Below are 18679 nucleotides of genomic sequence, written 5' to 3'. Positions count from 1 at the left end.
ATTTGACAGAGACACAGCGAGAGAGGGAACACAAACAGGGGGAGTGGGAGAGGGAGAAGCAGGCTTCCCCCTGAGCAGGGAGCCCGATGCGGGACTCGATCCCAGGACCCCGGGATCATGACCTGAGCCGAAGGCAGACGCTTAACGACTGAGCCACCCAGGCACCCCTATATTTTTAATTTTATATGAGTGACCAAATAGCAATAAGAGAAGCTCTGGGGAGTATTTATGAAGCTGAGGACTGGAGATAAAAGTAAAGATTGATTTCTGCAATGATTAGAGATGAAGTTTGTGGGGCGTAATCATGTAATAGCGTTGTTGGGGGGACGCCTCTCACAGTTCACCGCAATGTTTTCCCAAAACAGATGATTTCATTTAGTGCCCACTTTAATACCATATTAATACCAAACATGTTAATGGTATTCTGGCAAATACCATATTAATAAACCAAAGTAACCATTGATAAACCATTAATAAAACCATCTTGGTCTCTGCAGAAAACATACCTTTTTTTTTTTTTTTCCCCCTCCAAAAGCAAGTGAGGGGCATAAGGCCAGTATGAAATCCTTACTGCCCAGCTCTCTATCTCATCCTCGTTTAGTCTCATGGACTGCTATGATTTTACATCAACTAAATCCTCTTTAACACCGAATCCACAAGCTGTACTACATCTATTGACCATCTGTAGGCGAAAACTCGTTAGTGAGTTAGCCATGGTTTCAGAGACAAAATTAGAAGCAAGAGATGATGCCTGGAGGAACTTTAAAAATTGCCGACATTGATAGACACTAGCTGTTGAGGTAATTCAAACATGCCAGGTGAATGCAAGCTGTTGTCAGGTGTAGGGTTCAGGCGTGAGTCAGCATCCGGGCCCGGGCATGTGTGTGTCCGCTACCGCCCCGGGGGCCGTGGTCACTAAGGGACCCGTCGCCAGTGCTGATTTGGAGGATGACTTATCTGCTAATCTTCGTGTAGCCGAACAAGTTCACGGGCCGGCTGCACCCAAGTCAAAACCCACACAAGTATCACCTTTGTCATTTCCCATTGTCAGTCTAGACACACACGGGTGCGCGCGCGCGCACACACACACACACACACAGGCATGCAGTGACAGTCACAGAGGTTTCTGCCTGCTTGTCACTCCAGTATTCCTTCCGATCTCATTTGAAATTTATAAGATAAGGGTTGATTTCCTTGAAGTGTACGTTTAAAATTTTGACATCATTGGAGAAGGCATGATATAATTCTTGAGTTGGTGGATCTGTTTTTTTGTGTGTGTGTTTTTCTTTTAAGCCTTTCAGCAAGGGATTTAATTTCCGAAATTTAATCCTATACATTTTGTCACTTCCCACAGTTTTTCACACACGTCTATTTTTTGCCCCTCTGTTCCCCCTTTCCCATTAGTTTTTAGTACTTGGTGCTGGGGCCATACCTACTTCTTAATTTGGGGGTATTATTGCCCAGTGGGAATTCTAGCTTTGGATAATTACTACCTTGGAGAATTATTTGGATTAATATTAAGAATAGAAATTAAACTTAGCTTTATAAATTGACTTCAACTTTTTTAGTTGGCCTCACTTCCTTCGGCAGGACAAAGAGAGCTATTTCTTTAAATCAGGAGGACTTTGTTCCTAATTTAAACAAAAATAATCCAGATCCTAAAAGAAAATACATATGTATATGTGCGTGTGTGTGTTTGAAACTGCCTCATGGCTTTTGCCCCAGAACACTACTAGATGATCAAAATTCCCCAGAAGTATTCAGTAGATACCCAGAAATGTTTAAGGAAAGCAAGCTGGTCTTCTCAGATGACTGTAAGAAATGCCAAGTTATTACAAATAACGGTTTTTACATTAGAAGCATTAAATTGAATCGAAGTGTAAGGATTGAGTAAACAGATTCACTGAAATGGAATAAGTGGAAGGAATGAATAAGACAGAGTCAAAGGATCATGGGCCTCACTAATCAAGAGATGGAGAGCTAGGTTTCTACTTATTTCTGTGGAGTATTACTTGATGTCAATTCATTTGTGAAAACCAGTGCATCTGAAGTGCTGGGAGTGCTCAGTCAAGGGGTAGAAAAACAATTGAATCAATCGCTGTATTGTGTGAAAAAAATCTGTGATGCTAATTATTTTTATTACATGTAGGAAATTGGAATCTACTGAAACAATTATTGCCGAGCTAGTTAAGTGCCTAGAATTACTGCTGAAATAATTTTGAGAGTTCCAGGCATCAAACCACATAGGAAGAAAAATGTAGTAAATTGGAAATAGTGTGTAGTTGGAAATAAATTCTAGGACGTAAGCACCATAAGAAATGAATTCAGATTGTTGACCTGTGTAAAAAATTCACACATTCATTTAAATTTTTTGATCAAATATAATGTCTTACATGTTTAGATTTGGTTTTGTTTGTTTTAATTTAAATGCGTGTACTTTGGGCCCTATCTGATTTTTTTTTTTTTTAGGAAGAAAACTCTTGTAGAATATATGGCCTGTGAGCTAAAAAGCCTGAGGGACACATTTAACATGTTATGTTCTTCCTGGTGATGTAGAAATGATTTGATTTTGAGATTTTTATTGACAATTTCTAACTTGATTATGTGAATATGGTACAGAGAAAGTTTTAGATGCAGTTTTTCCCTCTAAGAGTCTGCCAAGGAGGACATTTGAAGAGAGGGTGTCTGGGGAATAGGCTGTAGGGAAAGGCATGGCAGACCAGATGGTGCCGGACGTACGTGGTAGGTATAATACAGCTTGCTTTTACCTTGTTTTATTTCATTTTTTAGAAAGTCAAGGGTGGAGATCTCAATGAGCCATTTAGTGCATCTCCTACTTTTATATTGTTTCCATTAGCGTATTTTTCAAGACTTGGCCTGGCTGTTTCATTAGACAAAGAATTCCGACCCATTTCTGGAAATTCAGAATTGCCTTCCGTGAAATTGGGTGGAAACCTCGAGTTCAGATTGTCATGTTACAAATCGCATTTTTCTGTGACTTGAAACTACGAGTCGATTTAGAGTAAGTCATCTTAATGACATGACTTGGGAGCCTTGTTGTATCTGAGAACGTGTGAAATAGCCAGTTAGCATCCCCACGAAGTAAATTTCCCCTCACTGGGACTTGGTGATGAATTGGATTGTTCCAGCGACATGCTCTTGCTTTTTTTCTCCTTGGGACCAAATGTACAGCCCTGTGAGAATGGCCGGCCCAGAATAGGGGTGGCTGTGGGACGGAGGAGCACGGCGACAGACACTCGCTTGTAAGAAAGGGAGGCTCCAGTCTCAGCTGCATGAGTGTACCTGGTTGTTCATTCATTCATTTAATAATCCTCTCCTTTGAAACATCGTCCATCCTCTATCCTCCCAGCACACGGGAGAGGAGTACAGGGGCGCTTAACTCATCTTAGGGACCATTATGTATATAGCAGGGTCTTGGTTTTAGGCATAATTTTGCCATCTCGGTGGCAGATTAAATAGCAGGACGACAGTAGCAGAGGGGAGAACTTTCCTCCTCAGCCAGCCCGGGGACCTGTCTCTTCCAGACACGTGTAAAAAGAGAAAATAAACTAGCTTTCTCTTTTGGAGGCTGATTTGATTAATTGCGTTGACTTCTTTCTGTATCCGAGCCTTACTAGGCACGTTCGGTAGCCAGGGTCAGCCCGCTTCATCCATGAAGGGCCAGACAGTAAATATTTTAGGCTTTGTAGGCCACGCAGTCTCTGTTGTAGCTACTCAAATCTACAGTTGTAGCATGAAACAGCCGTGGCTAGTATATAAACCAATAAATGTGGCCAAGTGCCGATACAACTTTATTGACAAGAATGGGTGGCCGTGGCTTGCTGACCTCTGCCTGGTGTTGTTAGAGCTTTCCCTTAATATTTGAAATAATACCTCAAAATGAAGGACGATAGACCCAGCTTTCAAAGACCTTGCCTAGGGAGTATGGTCTTTCGAAGGAAGCTCAGTCTTTGTCACTTAGTTGCCTCCGGTCTGCAGTTCAGTTACTCCATAGCCTTGTCACAGGAGGACATCACACTGTCTAAGTAACTGGACCGAAAAGGTACAAGGCATTGCTTTGTTTTCCTTTCCTCAATTCCCCGTTGTTTGTTTCATACCCACCTTTGGTGAGGACCACCCACGGTTGTGACTGTCACCATCAGCCACCACCGCGCCCCTCAGCCCCAGCGGTACATAGTAGCTCAGATGTCATAGACTTTTGTGCTGCTTCCAGAATATAGGGCGGTCTGCTGCCCATCCCTGGCTTCCGCTCCCTAAGGGGAACATTTGCAGTCTTCCCTCGGTAGGGCCTCAGCCAGGACCTTCCTGGCTGTGTGCGTCCATTTTTCCCATTTTTTTGCCAGTTGCCCAGCATCGTGGCAGTGTTTTAATTAGACCATTCAAGCTGAGGCTTCTCCTTGCAATCCTGTGACTCCCTCCTAAATGTTGGGACCCTGTCCTTTTAAACAAAAATGATACCGCTGTGCTCTTTGAAATTTTGGCATTAGTTTTATATTTCATGTCTCCAAGATTTGGCTCCAAAATAGAAAATAGACATGATTTTCTTTTCTTTCATGTCTAAAGATTTACTGTTGTAAAAAGGCCTTCCCAGAAGTATTGGAAAACAGCCATCCACTTGCTGACCCCATCTCCACATCTGCTGGAGTAGGAGTATTTTTACGCTGAACTAAGCATGTCTGGCATGGCCGCCATGTTTTGGTCAGAAAATAGAGAAGCTTTGGGCAGTCCATGGTTTTTTATTGTCCTTGCCTAGCAGCCTGTGCCTGATTGCCTGTCTGTAGACTTCCCCATGCATGAGGAGATGAGAACAGAGAATGGATGTATCCTGGGCAGAGATGCAGGGAATTGCATGGCCTGGCTTGGGTGAGGTCAGTGTGGTGGGGGACCTGGAGGTTCGTTTCTTGGTCCACAGGGTCCCAGGGTGCTACCTTGCCTTCAACCAGATAGTCTTCCAGCAGACATTTATGGGGCACCTGCTGTGCTTTGGGCATGGAGAGAGAGATGTTTTTTTAGAGGACGATGAGAAATTTCCAGATCAAAAGTGCTCGAGCTCCTTGCAGTGCTCTTGCCGGAGGTTGGTGTGGAGGGCTCACAGCCACTTACCCTGCTTCTGGTTCTTTCCACCAGCCCCACTGGGTGTCTTGGCTCTCAGACAACGTAGCACAACCCACATCTGAGAGAGCATCTCCTGAGCAGTGAAGCAAAAATCTAAATCCAGGGAAAGTTGAGAGTTAAGTCCTTTCCAGAACCCCGAAGTAACCTCAAGAGCTTGGGAGCTGAGACCTTTCTTGAGGCACAGAGGTACAGCTCACCTCCCCACTGACCTCAGCAGAGCTCTTGTCGGGCGAACCCCTGCCTCAGCAGAGGACGAGAAACCTGTAGTGGATGCGCGGGCCGCAGTGGGCCGGTCTGGTGGTTTCGGAGGCCTGCCCTCTGGAGTCACACGGCCCAGGTTCGTACCCAGGCTCGTCCTCCCCTGGCTGCCTGATGTCGTGGGCAGGCGACCTCCCTTGTCCTTGCCCTTGCTCTCTCCATCTGGAAAGCTAGACCGCTGAGAGCACCGAGCGCCCAAGATGGCTGTGGCCGACACCGTGACGGCTGCGAGGGGTGCCCTGCGCAGGTCCGATCCTGCCCTAGCCCGCCTCGGTAGGGCAAGGTCACGACCTCCCTTGTCCTTGCCCTTGCTCTCTCCCCTTTTCTCCCCTTTTAAGCATCTTTAAACGTTTTTACACGTCTTTTAAGAGGCAGTTTTGCTTCCCCTTGATGCCATAAAGGCTTTCTCTGGAACACCACCTAGAAAAGTCTCCACTGGCCAGTGGGGGAGAACCTCGGGAGTTTTCGGGGGCCGTGCGCGCTGCCGGCGGGGTTCCCTGGAGGCCCTGTGAGCTTCTCCGCGGCCCTGCTTGGGCGCTCGCCCTGTCGCCCCGCGGCGTGCCTGTTGGCTCGGGCCTCCCCCTCGGCGGTCCCGGGCGCCCCGTCGAGCATGCTGACCTGATCTGCTGATGGAGTCACGGCCCACACCAACGTCAGAATCGCTTTTTCTCCTGAAATATTGGTGGCCGCCCCACAGGGCCTAACCCCTTGTGCGGTTCTGTGTGATTCGCAGGCACAGACTGGCCGTAGTTGACCTTTTGAGCTCTTAGGGATTTTCAGATTGTGGCTGCGCTAGGTTCCCAGCAGCCGTCTCTGGGTCAGGCGCACTGCTAGGTAGGTATCTCTCCCACCGGTCCCTTAAGAAGTGGGAAAGAGAGTCCTGCTGTCAGCTAGGGACCCGAGTCCCCAGGAGGCCTCTCGTCACCATGTGTGTGAGGAAGCAGTGGTTGGAGCCCAAGACCGGCAGCCCTTTCTCTCTAAAACACCGGGAGGTCATTGGAACAGGATTTAATCCAGAACATTCTAGACTCCGAAGTACTGAGCTTAAGAAGAGCTGACAGAGAATATTGCAGATGTCAGTGGGAGGACGGGAGTTTTATCCAAGATTCAGCAGGCCATGGGGTCACTAGCCAGATTTTCAAGGCCGCCGCTGGGTACCATCACGGAGGGTAAGCCTGTGGTCACCCTTGTTCGTGTGGCCACAGTGAATGTGGCGCTCTGTGGGTCCGAAAGGGAAATACCCACAAAGAACAGCAGTCTTGGGAGGAGCTGGACTTCCACTGTAAATAGTGTCTGCCCAAAGTGAGCGTTGAGGGGCGGGGTGGGGGGACATCACGGTGACAGGAAGGAAGGAAAAGGCGATTTGGGTGAGTTTCGTCAACGTCAAGAACGGAGGAGACTCCAGCGTTCTCGATTCATCCTGCCTCGGTCATCAGCCGGTACGGAAAGGTTGTGGTTTCAGTCACGTGTTTTTTAAACTCCTCGTTTCCTTTAACTATATGGTAAAAGAATAAATGCTGATATAGAATCTTTGCCGGAGATAGAGACACTGACTCTTTGCCACCTGAAATTGGCAGTGAACAGCAGAGCTGAAATGGAAATTGGCAGGTACCACTGGATGTACCCAGGCTCAAAGAACCACCAGTACCGTCCCGTGCCAACCCTGGGGGACAGGGCTAGCCCCTTGAGCAGTCCAGGTAAATACAGCCTCGGGCTGAATTCTAATAGCAAGTCAACTGTTATCTTTAATATTATTTGTAATGGCTCTTTCAGTGTGGTGCTATTTTATGTTTTGTTTGATGCATTAATTTGTTCGCAGGGGCGTGGGTGGAATTGGCCCTTGACGATTTTTTTAATCATCTTTTGTTTTTCTCTCCTCCTCTCCATTCCACCCCATCTTTGGCCTCTTTCTTCTCCCTCTTTCCCCTTTCCTTGCCCTCACCTCTTCTCAAAGGGAGCAGTGTGCAATGACATAAAGCTTTGGGGTAACTCCAAGATTTCCAATGTCTGAACCAGTGACGGGGGGTGGTGGTGGGTGTCACGTGTGTCCTCCTCCACGGCACTAAGAACGGGGCCGGGGCGCTCAAGGAGCCTTGGCTCCAAGAGGACCGGGAGTGTCCCCCAATGGCTTCCCGGCCCCACTGCTTTGCAGCGCTCTGTTTGAACATCATTGTCTTTGAGAAGGAAAAATCCAAGCCCATGACATGAGGATCGGATAACTGTGTACTCGATCCCATCAGGTAGGTCCGTTGGGTCTGGTTTCCGGTTTCCTTGCTCACAAGGAACACTGGTCTCCCAGAACTGCTAGGTGCTAGGTTGGAGTGAGATATGGGGGGCCCAGAAGTGGGGAGAACGCCCACCCTCCGCATTCCCAAAGTCTACGCCTGTTTTAGGACCTGGTTCAGTTAGCTAAAACTCAGATGACTTCAAGTTACTTAAAATGTGGAGAGAAGGGGATGGTGGTGGGTCAGATAAACACAACAGGCTTCAGGTATTGCTACGGTTTTTCGTGATTCCTTAGTGTTACTCTTCCCAAATAGTTGCATTGCCTACTTTTTCAGGAATCAGTCAGAAATGATCGTGTAGAATCTACAACTCAAGAAAGAGCAGCCGTGAGGTACAACATAGGACACGCATTGAGTTACAAAGTCCAGCACTTACCGTTAATTTAATAAAACTTTTTCTTTTAAGACCCAAATTGTGGCTTCAGGTTAATTAACATGAAATCCGATTTTGGACTTCTACATCTTGAAGTACGCATTTCTTCTTTTGACATATGGCTGTCAGGCAGCAGCTGTGTGTGTTCGCACGCACGCGCAGTCCAGTTAGAAAACGTGAACGAGAAGTCACGTAGACATTTGTTCTCATAGATCCTTTAAGGAATGGAGAGGGTTCTGGAATCTCGGTTGAAAAACTGCTGTTAGACATGGTCTATTCATACAGTGGAATACTATTCAGCAATAAAGTGGAATGAGATGTTGATACATATTACAACATGGATGAATCTCAAAAACATTATGCTGAGTAAAAGAAGCCAGACATAAGAGACCAACTATTGTCTGATTCCATTTATATTACATTTCCAGAATTAGCAAATGCACAGAGACAGAACATGGATTCCTGTTTGTCAGAGGCTGGAGGAAAGGGAGAGTGACTGCTAACGGGTACAAGGGATCCTTTCTGGAGCGATGGGAAGGTTTTAAAGTTACACTGTGGTGATGGTTACACAACTCAGAGCCATCGAACTGCACGCTTAACACAGAGGAATTGTATAGGTAAACTGTATCTCATGCTGTTTTTAAAAATCTGCCCCCCCTCCCAGCACCATTAGATGCGCACAGTTCTCGGGGGAGGGGGAGGTATTTGATACCGGGACAGGAAGGCCTCGAAGTTACCAGAAACTGCTTGAAAGAGAATGGTGTTTGTTTTAAGAATGTGTTGGAAGACACCAAGCCGGTTGGAAGTGGAGAAAAAACCTGAGTGTCTTTCCTGGTGGGAAAGAGTAAACATCAGTATCTTCTCGGGGCGCAAACCCCCTGTTGGTTGCTACTTGTTGAGCACTTGCTGTAAGAGTGTCCCAGTGTCGCTCCCGAGCTCCTGACCCGACAGCCAGACACCGGAATACGGGCCATCTAAGCGGCAGTGACAGCTGAGAGGAAAAATACAGGCTTCGTTTTTTTCCTCCCCCGAAACTTTTGGGGGCTAAATTCGTTTCAGAATTCAGAACAGTTCGGGTTTTGGGAAAGTAACGTGGGGCACACCCCGTGTGCCTCCCGATAGCGCCAGGCAGGCCTGGGCGCTCCCCGCAGATCCCACTCCTTCTGGGGAGAGCCCAGGCCTGGCAAACGGAGCCTGGAAACAGCATCTTGTGCGTCCGGGTCAGGTTTGGGCACCAAGTAAGCTCCGGTCGGTACCGGTTTTGTTCCCAGATGAGCTAGACAAAACCCCCAAATCCCACATTTTCAGAGTTTTGGGGATTCTGGAACGGTATGAGGAGAAATGTAGTAACCCCACTGCTGGTGAGACTTCATGTGAGCAAGCAGGGTCTTGTCTGAGGGGGAGAAAACAAAAGCATGCAACCTGCTTTCCAGAACCCTCTTCAAACATCCGGCAATGGCCTTTACGCGCACATAGTTTGCCCTTCCTGCGTGTACTGACTGCAGGCGTGGGAACACACGCGCCTCTGGGGCACACTCGCTGGGGACGGTTTGGGGCTGGAGCCAGGGGACCAAACCCAGCCCTGTGAGCGCCTTCCCAGTTGCTTGGAGATTTTGTTGGCTCTTAAATCAACGCAGTTGCCATTCTGTACTTAGATCCCAAACCAGATGGTGTGAGGGAAAAAATAGAGAATTCCATATGGCTCTGGTGTGTTCCCCCCCCCACTCCCCCCAGAGTTCTCAGTTTCTTTCCGGGGGGGGGGGAGGGCGGTGGGAAGAGGTTTCGAGAGAGGCCGAGCAGATCTTTGCCGAAGGAAAATGCCTCTCCCACCTATGCGGCCGCGACAGCAGTGACCGCCCCCCGCCCCCGCTCCCCCCGACTTGCAGGGAATCCGAGGCTGGTGGCCTCGGCCTGAGATGGTGGCGGAGGAAGGAATGTCGTGCTTAAGGTGTAGGCCCTGCTCGGGGCTGCTGTACCTCGCGTGGCGCAGGCCTCCGAGTGGGGTCCACGGGAGGCTGGACCCTCCGCACCAAGGGTGATCTCTGGACCAGCAGAATTGGCCTCACCTGGAAGCTTGTGACAAATGCAGAGTCTCAGGCCCCAACCCAAACCTGCTGACTCACAGTTTGCGTCTCAACAAGATTTCCAGATGGGTCCAATGCACAATAAGTTGAGAACCACTAACTTAGAGGGAGGCCCGAGAGTAAGAAGGGAGGACTGGAAAGGACTTGAAGAAGCAATTTTTATCCTCCAGAGATCTAGAAGTCTCTTTCTCTTTGGAAAAGGCTGAGGATTGTTCCAGGGATTCACTCTTCCCTCCCCCCCACCCCCCCACCCCCACTGTCTGGGGAGAGGCCTATGCAAGAGTTATCCGTCACTGAGGCACTGAGTCCTGGTTAGTTTGAAGGACAGTGACCTTGGAGTCTCTCTGTGGCTCGTCTGAGCCCGTGCCTCCTCTGGTTCCTTTGTTTAAAATCTTCATGAAGGATAGTGGGGGAGGGGCAGCGCAAGGGAGAAAGGTTTGTTTCCTTGTGGCAAAGAGAGGGTGAGGAGAACGTTAGTGCAAGCTCGGGAGAAACTCTCAAACGTCCCTCGTCGTGTCCTTTAATATAATCCAATGACTTGCTGGATGCTGTTACTTAATCTAGGCTCTAAGCAGATGGACCAAGGATCGGACCCTTCACGCACCGGTCCATCCGTGGTTCAGCGTTCAGTGTGATAGCTCAGAAGCCCCAAAACCATCCCCTCTGCCAATCACCAGTCCCCTCTCTGCCCATCTGCCAAATCCGAATTGTTCCGATGCTTGCTTTGAGATGGCCGTAGATCGTTCCAGAAATCCAAAGAGCGCACCGGCTCACACGTGGACTACCCTGGATGGTGTGGGGCACGCATGTGTGGGTTGAGCTGAGAGTCGAGAGCAGGAAGCCCGTGTGTTCACTGCTGTGATCAGGTCGCGACCGGGTCCTGGGTGGCTGCCCTGGTGTGACCCGGGAAGGCGAGCCCCCTCACATCTCCAGCTTGTACCCCTCACGTGTTTTGGCTTAAACCAGGCTTCACGGTGGACGCGGTGCCAGCGAATCACGGCCCAGGTTCACGTGGTAACGTTTCTGAAGGTTTTTGGGTTTTTGTTGTTGTTGTTGTTGTTGTTTGAGTTCTTTGCAGTTTGTTTTCTGCCATGGATCAATCATTTCATTTTCAAATCACCTGCAGCCTTCACAAAGCATGCGCCATAGACAGCAGTTCACGATTTTATAGCTCAATTGCCAGACTATTATTATGTCAGCCAAATATATATAATTTCTTGTTTATGAATGTTCATTTTTTATCAGCCACTTTGCTAGCATGTGATTAGCGCTTGATTATGTAAGAGCGGCTGCCATACTCAGAACTCCCTTTGCCTTTTGGTCTCGTGGCTGATCCTCAGCGCAGAGTAGGCAAACAGAGGAAGCAGAGGTGAAAAGCACATCGATCAGTATTGACGACCTGGAGCTTTCTATCAGACACAACATCTGGTTTTAGGGACACCAACTTGGATTATCCAAAGCAGCGATTCTCAGTCTTTTAGAAATAGTGACATCTGGTCTTCTCTTCCGTTACGATACCCCTTGTGTGCGGTGTTTTCTCTTAGAGTTAATTGAAATGAATTGTGTTTCGAGACCTTTTGCCACCCTTAGGAGCTAACTGGAGACACTGTGAAGTAGGAGGCTCGAGTCTGCCCACCTCCCCAGGCTGTGTCCTTTCGGGCATCCCTCCTGTTCACTCACAAATAAGCCACACACACCCACGTGTTTCCATGTCTGTGAAAAGCTTATATAAAATGGCTTTTGTGCTAAGCAGAAAGCTCTATGTGTCGGAGAGTCATTTAGGTGGGATGAGGCTTTCTCTGAAGATTGTCATGCTTGCATTTTATCTGGAAACTTCTGGGGACAGTGCTTTCCCCCCAAGGAATAACTCTAGTGGTAAAACGTCAGGCTGGGGCAAGTAATGGGATCTGAATGAGCCTTTCTATGCTCTTAAAACAACCCTGTTGACGTTCATGTACTCTTTCCCAGTGGTAATAAACGGAGGTTATGGACATTCCTGGGAGGACTTGACTTAGCCCAAGCTGGTGATGCCACCCACCGCATTTTTTGTAAATAAAATGTTATCAGAACCCGCCCCGCCCATTCGTTCACATACAGCTCGTCAGTGGCAGCTTTCCTGCCACAACAAAAAATCAAATGGTTGCAACCACATGCCCTGCAAAGCCAGAAATATTTGCTGTCTGGCCCTTTACAGGGGAAGAAAAGCCTGCCACCCCTTGACTTGAAGTACTTGCATTCTTAGCCCGCGTCGCAAATTTAATCTACTTACGGAAGGCAACACCCAAAGGCTTTGCTAGTCACTCACTTTCCTGAGATCATCATCCAAGATCCCCCCCCTTTCTTCTCTCCAGGCTCCAGAATCCTTGCTCCCCAAGGGGACCCACTGTTCACAGGCTTTAGGCTAAAGCCTGACAGCTCTTCTTCAGAGAGTACTTTGGCTCTTTCTGGAAGCTCAGCCCCTCTGGTCGCTTCCAGGTCCTTCTCTGAGTGTCCCCATGATAAGGCAAGTCCTGTGAAATGCTATCAGAGGGCTGTTTTCATCAGCTGTGCCCTCTGGTGTACTCAAGTTTTCCGTTCTGTGACCTGTAAAGACCGTTTCTATTTTATTAAGTGTAATATTGGGGGTCATGTTTTTTTTAAAAAGCTTTATTTGAGAGAGCGAACAAAAGCATGTGTGGGGCACAGGGGGGAGAGAGAGAGTGTCAGGCGCTTGACTCAGGGCTGAGTACGGAGCCTGAGCGGGGCTCGATCTCATGACCCTGAGATCACGATCAGAGCCGAAACCGAGAGTCGCCTGCACAGCTGACCGCACCCCCCAAGCGGTGCAGGGACCTTTGGGAGCACCTCAGAAGGCTGACTGCGTGCGTCCTTCCCCCCCGCCAGAGCATGGTCTTCTCCCCTGGATGACAATGGCCCCTTCGCTTTCCTGTCCCCGAGTGGAGGAGCCTGTGAGTTCTGCAGCCCCAGGATATGTCCCCCCAGCCCACCCCACCCAGGTGGGGGGTGGCTCCTGCCTTTTGCTGCCAGTCCTTCGTTCCCCAGAGGGATTCACAACCTCTTAAAATTACTAGTGTCTTTTGTAAACATCAAACTTAAGAAATGGGTTTTTTTTTTTTTTTTTTTTTTTAACTTTTTTGAGGGTATAATTGACATGCATAAGGTGGCCTTATATTTAAAGTGGCCTGTCTGATAAGTTTGACATACGAATGTGCCCGTGGAACCAGCACAAGCCAGATGGTGACCTGGCCGTCGATCCACGAGTGTCCCGGGTCCCTTTGTCAGCCCTCCCTCTCCCCTGCCCTCTCCAAGCAACCGCGGATGCGCTGCCTCCTGGGATTAGTTGCCATTTTCTGGAATGGCTCTTCTGATGATTCGTTCACATAAATTCCTTCACCGTTTCTCACCCAGCCACTCCTATAAAATGTGGTGTGACCTGGACTGTGTTAAGTAATAAAAATCCAACTGAATAAATTGTAAAGATTCAGTTGGTTTTGTTAAATGATTGATGAATCCACCGGCATCCCATCTGGCAGGTAGAGGGGGCTCTGAATATTTGTTCAAAATAGAAGGTTTTCGGAGAAGGAGGGTGAGGCGAGAAAGTTTTAGCAGGAAGAAAGGATTGTTCCAGGCAGGGCCCCTCTTCCCTTTGGGGGAAAAGCAAGGGGTCTTATCATGCAGATGACCTCATCTTTCTTCAGGGGATGGAGAAGACCCCTGTGGGCAGACTCCTTGGTGCCGGCTGATTGAAAAAATTCCTGACTGACTGGTTATGACTGCATTTCTGGGAGAGGTTGACACAGCAAATAGATTAGGTGTTAAGCTCCTGGTCTGGGGACTTGGCCTAAGTGACGCCATTTTGGGCCTGCGGTTTTCTTATTAACAGCTGCTTAATGGCTCCAACCCTTGTCTGATTTTCCTGCCTCTGTGGGACACGCCCTGGGCCCTTTGACTCAAACTCAGAAAGGCCCGTTCTGCCCGCACCCACTGCAGTCCTGCCTACACAGCCGGGCCAGGTGGATTTCTTACAAGCACCCCTCGGGCCACGTCGCTCGCCCGCCCACAAACCTGCCTCTGTGGCCCCACTGCCCTTCGGGCTGGGTGGGAGGCCTCCCGCAGGACGGTGCCCCCGCCTTCCCAGCTTCTCCCCCATAAACTCGGCCACGTCCTGAACTCTCCCACACGCCCCTCGCCCTGTTGGGCCTGCTCTCCTCCCTACACGCTTGTCCGTCTGTCCGTCTGTCCTAACTGCCAGGGTCGGGACATCTGTCCCTACCTCACTCGCCATGTCCCTGAGTCTAGTCCCTTGTCTCTTGTGCTTAAATGATTTCTTGTGTGCTTACGTCCCTCACCCCACTCCCAAGCGGGCCCCCCTGCGCCCCCCCCCATGGTGCCTTACACACAGCAGATGGTCAAGGAGGCTGAGTGCTGCTAAAGCTTAATATTGCACGGAGTCCTCAAGGTTCCTGAATACCCTGCCGATCTCCGTGCTTTTAAAATCCGTCACCTGAACTTAGAGCTAGCTTCGCCTTCTGTCTGGCAGCCTCCCCGGCTCGCCACTCCCCCGCCTGACCCGGCAAAGAGCGCACGGTGACCTTGAGGAAAACCAGAGCCAGCGCCCGCGAAAGGCGAAGACGCCAGCAGGTGTGTTTCTTGAATTCGTTCATTCTTAATTTGTGAATATGGCATCACTTTGATGACAATCTTGTACTGCTCATGCCATATTGCAAATGTTAGAGGCTAACCTATTTTTAAGATTTTCACAATGTGCCGCAAATATGAAAATTTCTTATTTAATAAATTTTAGGACAAGAATTTGAAAGGATCTGTTGAAAAGCCATTCCCTTCGCATCGTTAAAAATAGTTTCAGCATTCTTAGCGTTATACCGTTGAACTTTTAGGTCAGTGACTCTAAAGAAGGTCGAGAGAGAATGGAGAAGCAAACTGTCGTTCAAGTGATTTCTCATTTAGCGCCTTATCGGGAAGTCCCCCATCCATTGGACTTCATGATACCTTCTTAATGCCTTGTACCAGCGGTTCACAGGCTTTTGGGTGTTAGGTCCCCCACACACTCTTAAAAACAACTGAAGACTCCAAAAAGCTTTTGCTGTTGTGGGTTGTATCTGTAAATATTTTCTACATTGGAAATTATAACAAATTTATTATTAAATAATGCAGTTATTTAAAATTACAATAACAAATCCATTACATGTTAACGTTGTGTTTAGGAAAGATAACTACTTTTCTTTTTTTTACAGATTTTATTTATTTGACAGAGAGACACAGCGAGAGAGGGAACACAAGCAGGGGGAGTGGGAGAGGGAGAAGCAGGCTTCCCGCAGAGCAGGGAGCCCGATGCGGGGCTCGATCCCAGGACCCCAGGATCGTGACCTGAGCCAAAGACAGATGCCTAACGACTGAGCCACCCAGGTGCCCCAAGATAACTACTTTTCAAAACAAAATAAAACTTCAGTGAGAAGAATAGTACTGTTTTAGATTTTTGTAAATGTCCTTGATATCTGACTCACTATTAGACAGCTGGGTTCTCTATCTGCCTCTCCATTCATCCACAGGCATCTTGGATAACTAGCTTTGGTTGAGGTGCGTGATAAAAACTTGGTCTCTCACAGATATGTAGTAGGAGAACAGAGGAATGGTTTAATGACCTTTCCATATATTTGTGGAACTCCTGCTTGATAATACATCAAAATTCAACAAGTGGTGATTTCCTCAAGATTATTTGTAACGTGGACTCTGAAGCCGTATCCATGACCTTTTTTGGACTCTGTTCCGTTCACATCTGTTGCTTTCTATTGCACTTTGATTGGCTCTGTATGCAAGAATGATTTTGCAACTTTATACATCGGTCATGTGGAAAATATTCGTTCTCTGAGTCGTGCAGATCTTCCAAATACTGACACGTTTCATTATACCTTATCAAAAAAGACCCAGTTGTTAATATTGCCACCAGTTTCATCCAAAAGTCTTTTAAGTGTTGGGAAGCTGGCACTTCCACTGTGGCAGGTAAAAGTTTTCCAAAATCGATGGGCAACCAATACCGTCAATGGTTTTCCAGCTCCCTTGGATCATTTTTGAGAAAATTTCTGCCAGCCACCCAAGTCTTACTGGCTATAGTTCATCACTACTTCAAGAAAAAGAAAAAAAAATGATGTTCCAAAACAAAAAAAAGGAGCTAGTTCAGCTCGCAACTCAATCACACTAGAACTTTCCGTTAGGACAGCCATCGCACTTGGGTGTGCAGCACATGTGCTTTCTGCCTCCCTCCAGTTTCATCACATACTATTCGAAAGGTGTATACTTCAGAGGGTTGAGATTTGATAAAATTAATCTTTTTTTTTTTTTTTTAACTGAGTCAAGGACCTTTTAAAGTAAAACTATTTTTAAATCTATTTTTAAGATTTATTTAGAGAGTACGAGCAGGGAGAGGGGTAGAGGGAGAGAGAATCTCAGACTCCCTGCTGAGTGTGGAGCCCGCCGTGGGGCTCGATCTCACAATTCTGAGATCATGACCTGAAATCAAGCTGGAAGCTCAACCTGCTGAGCCGCCCCGGCGCCCTCCCACCTCTTTGTTCCCCCCGTGAGTGCGGAGTACACTTGCCTGCAGCGGCCTGATCTGTGCTACTCTGCAGCCAGGTTTACTGTGCAAACGTCAGCACGGTAGGAACGGTAACGTCGTAGGGACACATGGTGGCTCAGTCAGTTAAGCATCTGACTTTTGATTTCAGCTCAGGTCGTGATCTCAGAGTTGTGAGATCGAGCCCCGTGTCAGGCTCTGTGCTCAGTGCGGAGTCCGCTTGGGATTCTCTCTCTCGCTCTCCCTCTGCCCCTCCTCCCTGCCCTCTCTCTCTAAAAAAATAAAATAAATGAATCTTGGGAAAAAACCCAGTAATATCTTAGTGGTATTTATAAAAAGAGTTTTAACCTTGCAGACCTCCTGGAAGAGTCCCCAGTCTCCTGGGACTACCCAGGCCACGGCCCTCGGCCCGTTTCCCTCTTCTGCCCCGTTTCCCTCTTCTGCCCCGCAGGGCCGGCAGGATAGAACGACCTGGAGGTGGGTGAGAAACTGGAGAAGCACGTTCTCTCCCCACACCTGCCTAAACAGAACCTGCATTTTAACGAGATCCCCAGGGAATTTCTAGGCACATTAAAGTTTGAGAAGCGCTGCTGTTTACCAGGGCTCTGCAAACTTTTCCTGTAAGGGGCCAGATGGCAAATATTGGTGGCAACTACTCAGCTCTGCCTTTGCAGCTTGAAAATAGCCACACACAGTACAGAAACTAATGAGCGTGGCTGTGTTCCAATCAAACTTTATTTATGGACACAGAGAGTAGAATCTCATGCACTCACATCATGCAAGAATGAAGTAATGTGAAAGAATATTCTTCTTTGACATTAAAAACCCTTTAGAAATGTAGAAAAGCATTATGAGTTCACAGGCCATAGGAAGAGCGGAGCATGGCCCACAGGCCACAGTTTGCTGCCCCCTTCTGTGTAACGATTGTTCTCCAACTTGGATGCTCATTGTCTTTGGTCCTTAAAAAAGGCAGAACCTCTAATTCCCGAGTCCCAGCCCCCGAAATTCTGATTTAAGGGGTCTGTGGTGAAATCTGGGTCTCAGGGCTTGAAAATGCTCTTCAGATAATTCTAATGTGCAGCAGAATTGGAGAACTTCTGTGCTATAATGTTTTTAAAACAAAGTAAAGTTTAAGGTTTTTTTTTTTTTTTTTTTAATTGTAGAATCTGACGCAGACCAGGACCGCCCTTGCAACCTTAGGGCGGCCGTTCTCACAGTTGGCCCCCTTGACGTTTTGGGCCCTGGCCTCCCTCGTGTGGCTGTGCGCATGCGCGCGGTGGGGGGAGTGGGGGTGGCGCGGTTCCCTGTCGGGTGTCCGGCACCATCCCTGGCTTCTCCCTACAACACGACAGTAGCGCAGTCCCAGCTGTGATGACTAAAAGTGTCTTCACTCGCTGCCATCAGCCCCCCGGGGGGCAGAAGCATCCCTATTTGAAAACCACTGATGGAAACCACGTATCCTTTGTGGCTTCCGCTCTCTGGGTTTTTCCACCTCGGTACCACTGATCCCTGTGCGGCCTCGCTCCCGAGAGCCGGCGGCAGCCCCTCCCGATGTTGTAACACCCGAAGATCCCTCCAGACATTGCCGAATGGCCCCTGGGCGGCACAGTCACCCCCCGGGGTGAACCGCTGCTCAGTGTCCTTCAGAATCTGGGAGGCCTCGGTTGGCTGGCATTCACTTTTGTTTCTTTTAAGTGGAATTCTGTCTGCCTCTATTTTCCTGGCATCTGTTGTTTCAAAGTTGCAAACCTCGGTTACTTCATTCCTTCTTAATTTTTTGGCTCATTGGAAATCAGTAAAGTAGCAAGGAAAGCTGTGTTTAGAGGGCGTGTGTGTGTGTGTGTGTGTGTGTGTGTACGCGCGCGAGCCAGAGTTCCTGCGTGTGCTTCTCTCTCTCTCTCTCTTTCCCTGGGGAAGAATCTGAGCCCTTGTTCCTGCCGTCCCTCCTCCT

General features: G+C 48.3%; 1 protein-coding gene across 10 annotated transcripts in view; it reads left to right on the top strand.

The window, feature by feature from the left end:
* The window catches only part of GPM6B (glycoprotein M6B), a 153746-nt gene that overhangs the window by 111310 nt on the left and 23757 nt on the right, over positions 1–18679 (top strand). For 4 of the 10 annotated variants that reach the window (XM_032389572.1, XM_032389573.1, XM_032389574.1 and 1 more), the window contains exon 2: positions 6972–7091. The exons of 5 other annotated variants lie outside the window; for them this stretch is intronic. In XM_032389572.1, coding sequence (XP_032245463.1) covers positions 6972–7091 — 120 coding nt within the window. Of the gene's footprint in view, positions 1–2483; positions 2743–6971; positions 7092–18679 lie in introns of those variants that run through there. One more of the 10 variants, XM_032389575.1, reaches the window with a different exon arrangement.

The sequence above is a fragment of the Phoca vitulina genome, unplaced genomic scaffold (assembly GCF_004348235.1).
Source record: "Phoca vitulina isolate PV1807 unplaced genomic scaffold, GSC_HSeal_1.0 scaffold55, whole genome shotgun sequence".
NCBI classification, from domain to species: Eukaryota; Metazoa; Chordata; class Mammalia; order Carnivora; family Phocidae; genus Phoca; species Phoca vitulina.
The sequence above is the reverse complement of the archived record's forward strand: the minus strand, read 5'-3'. Positions and strand labels throughout refer to the sequence as shown.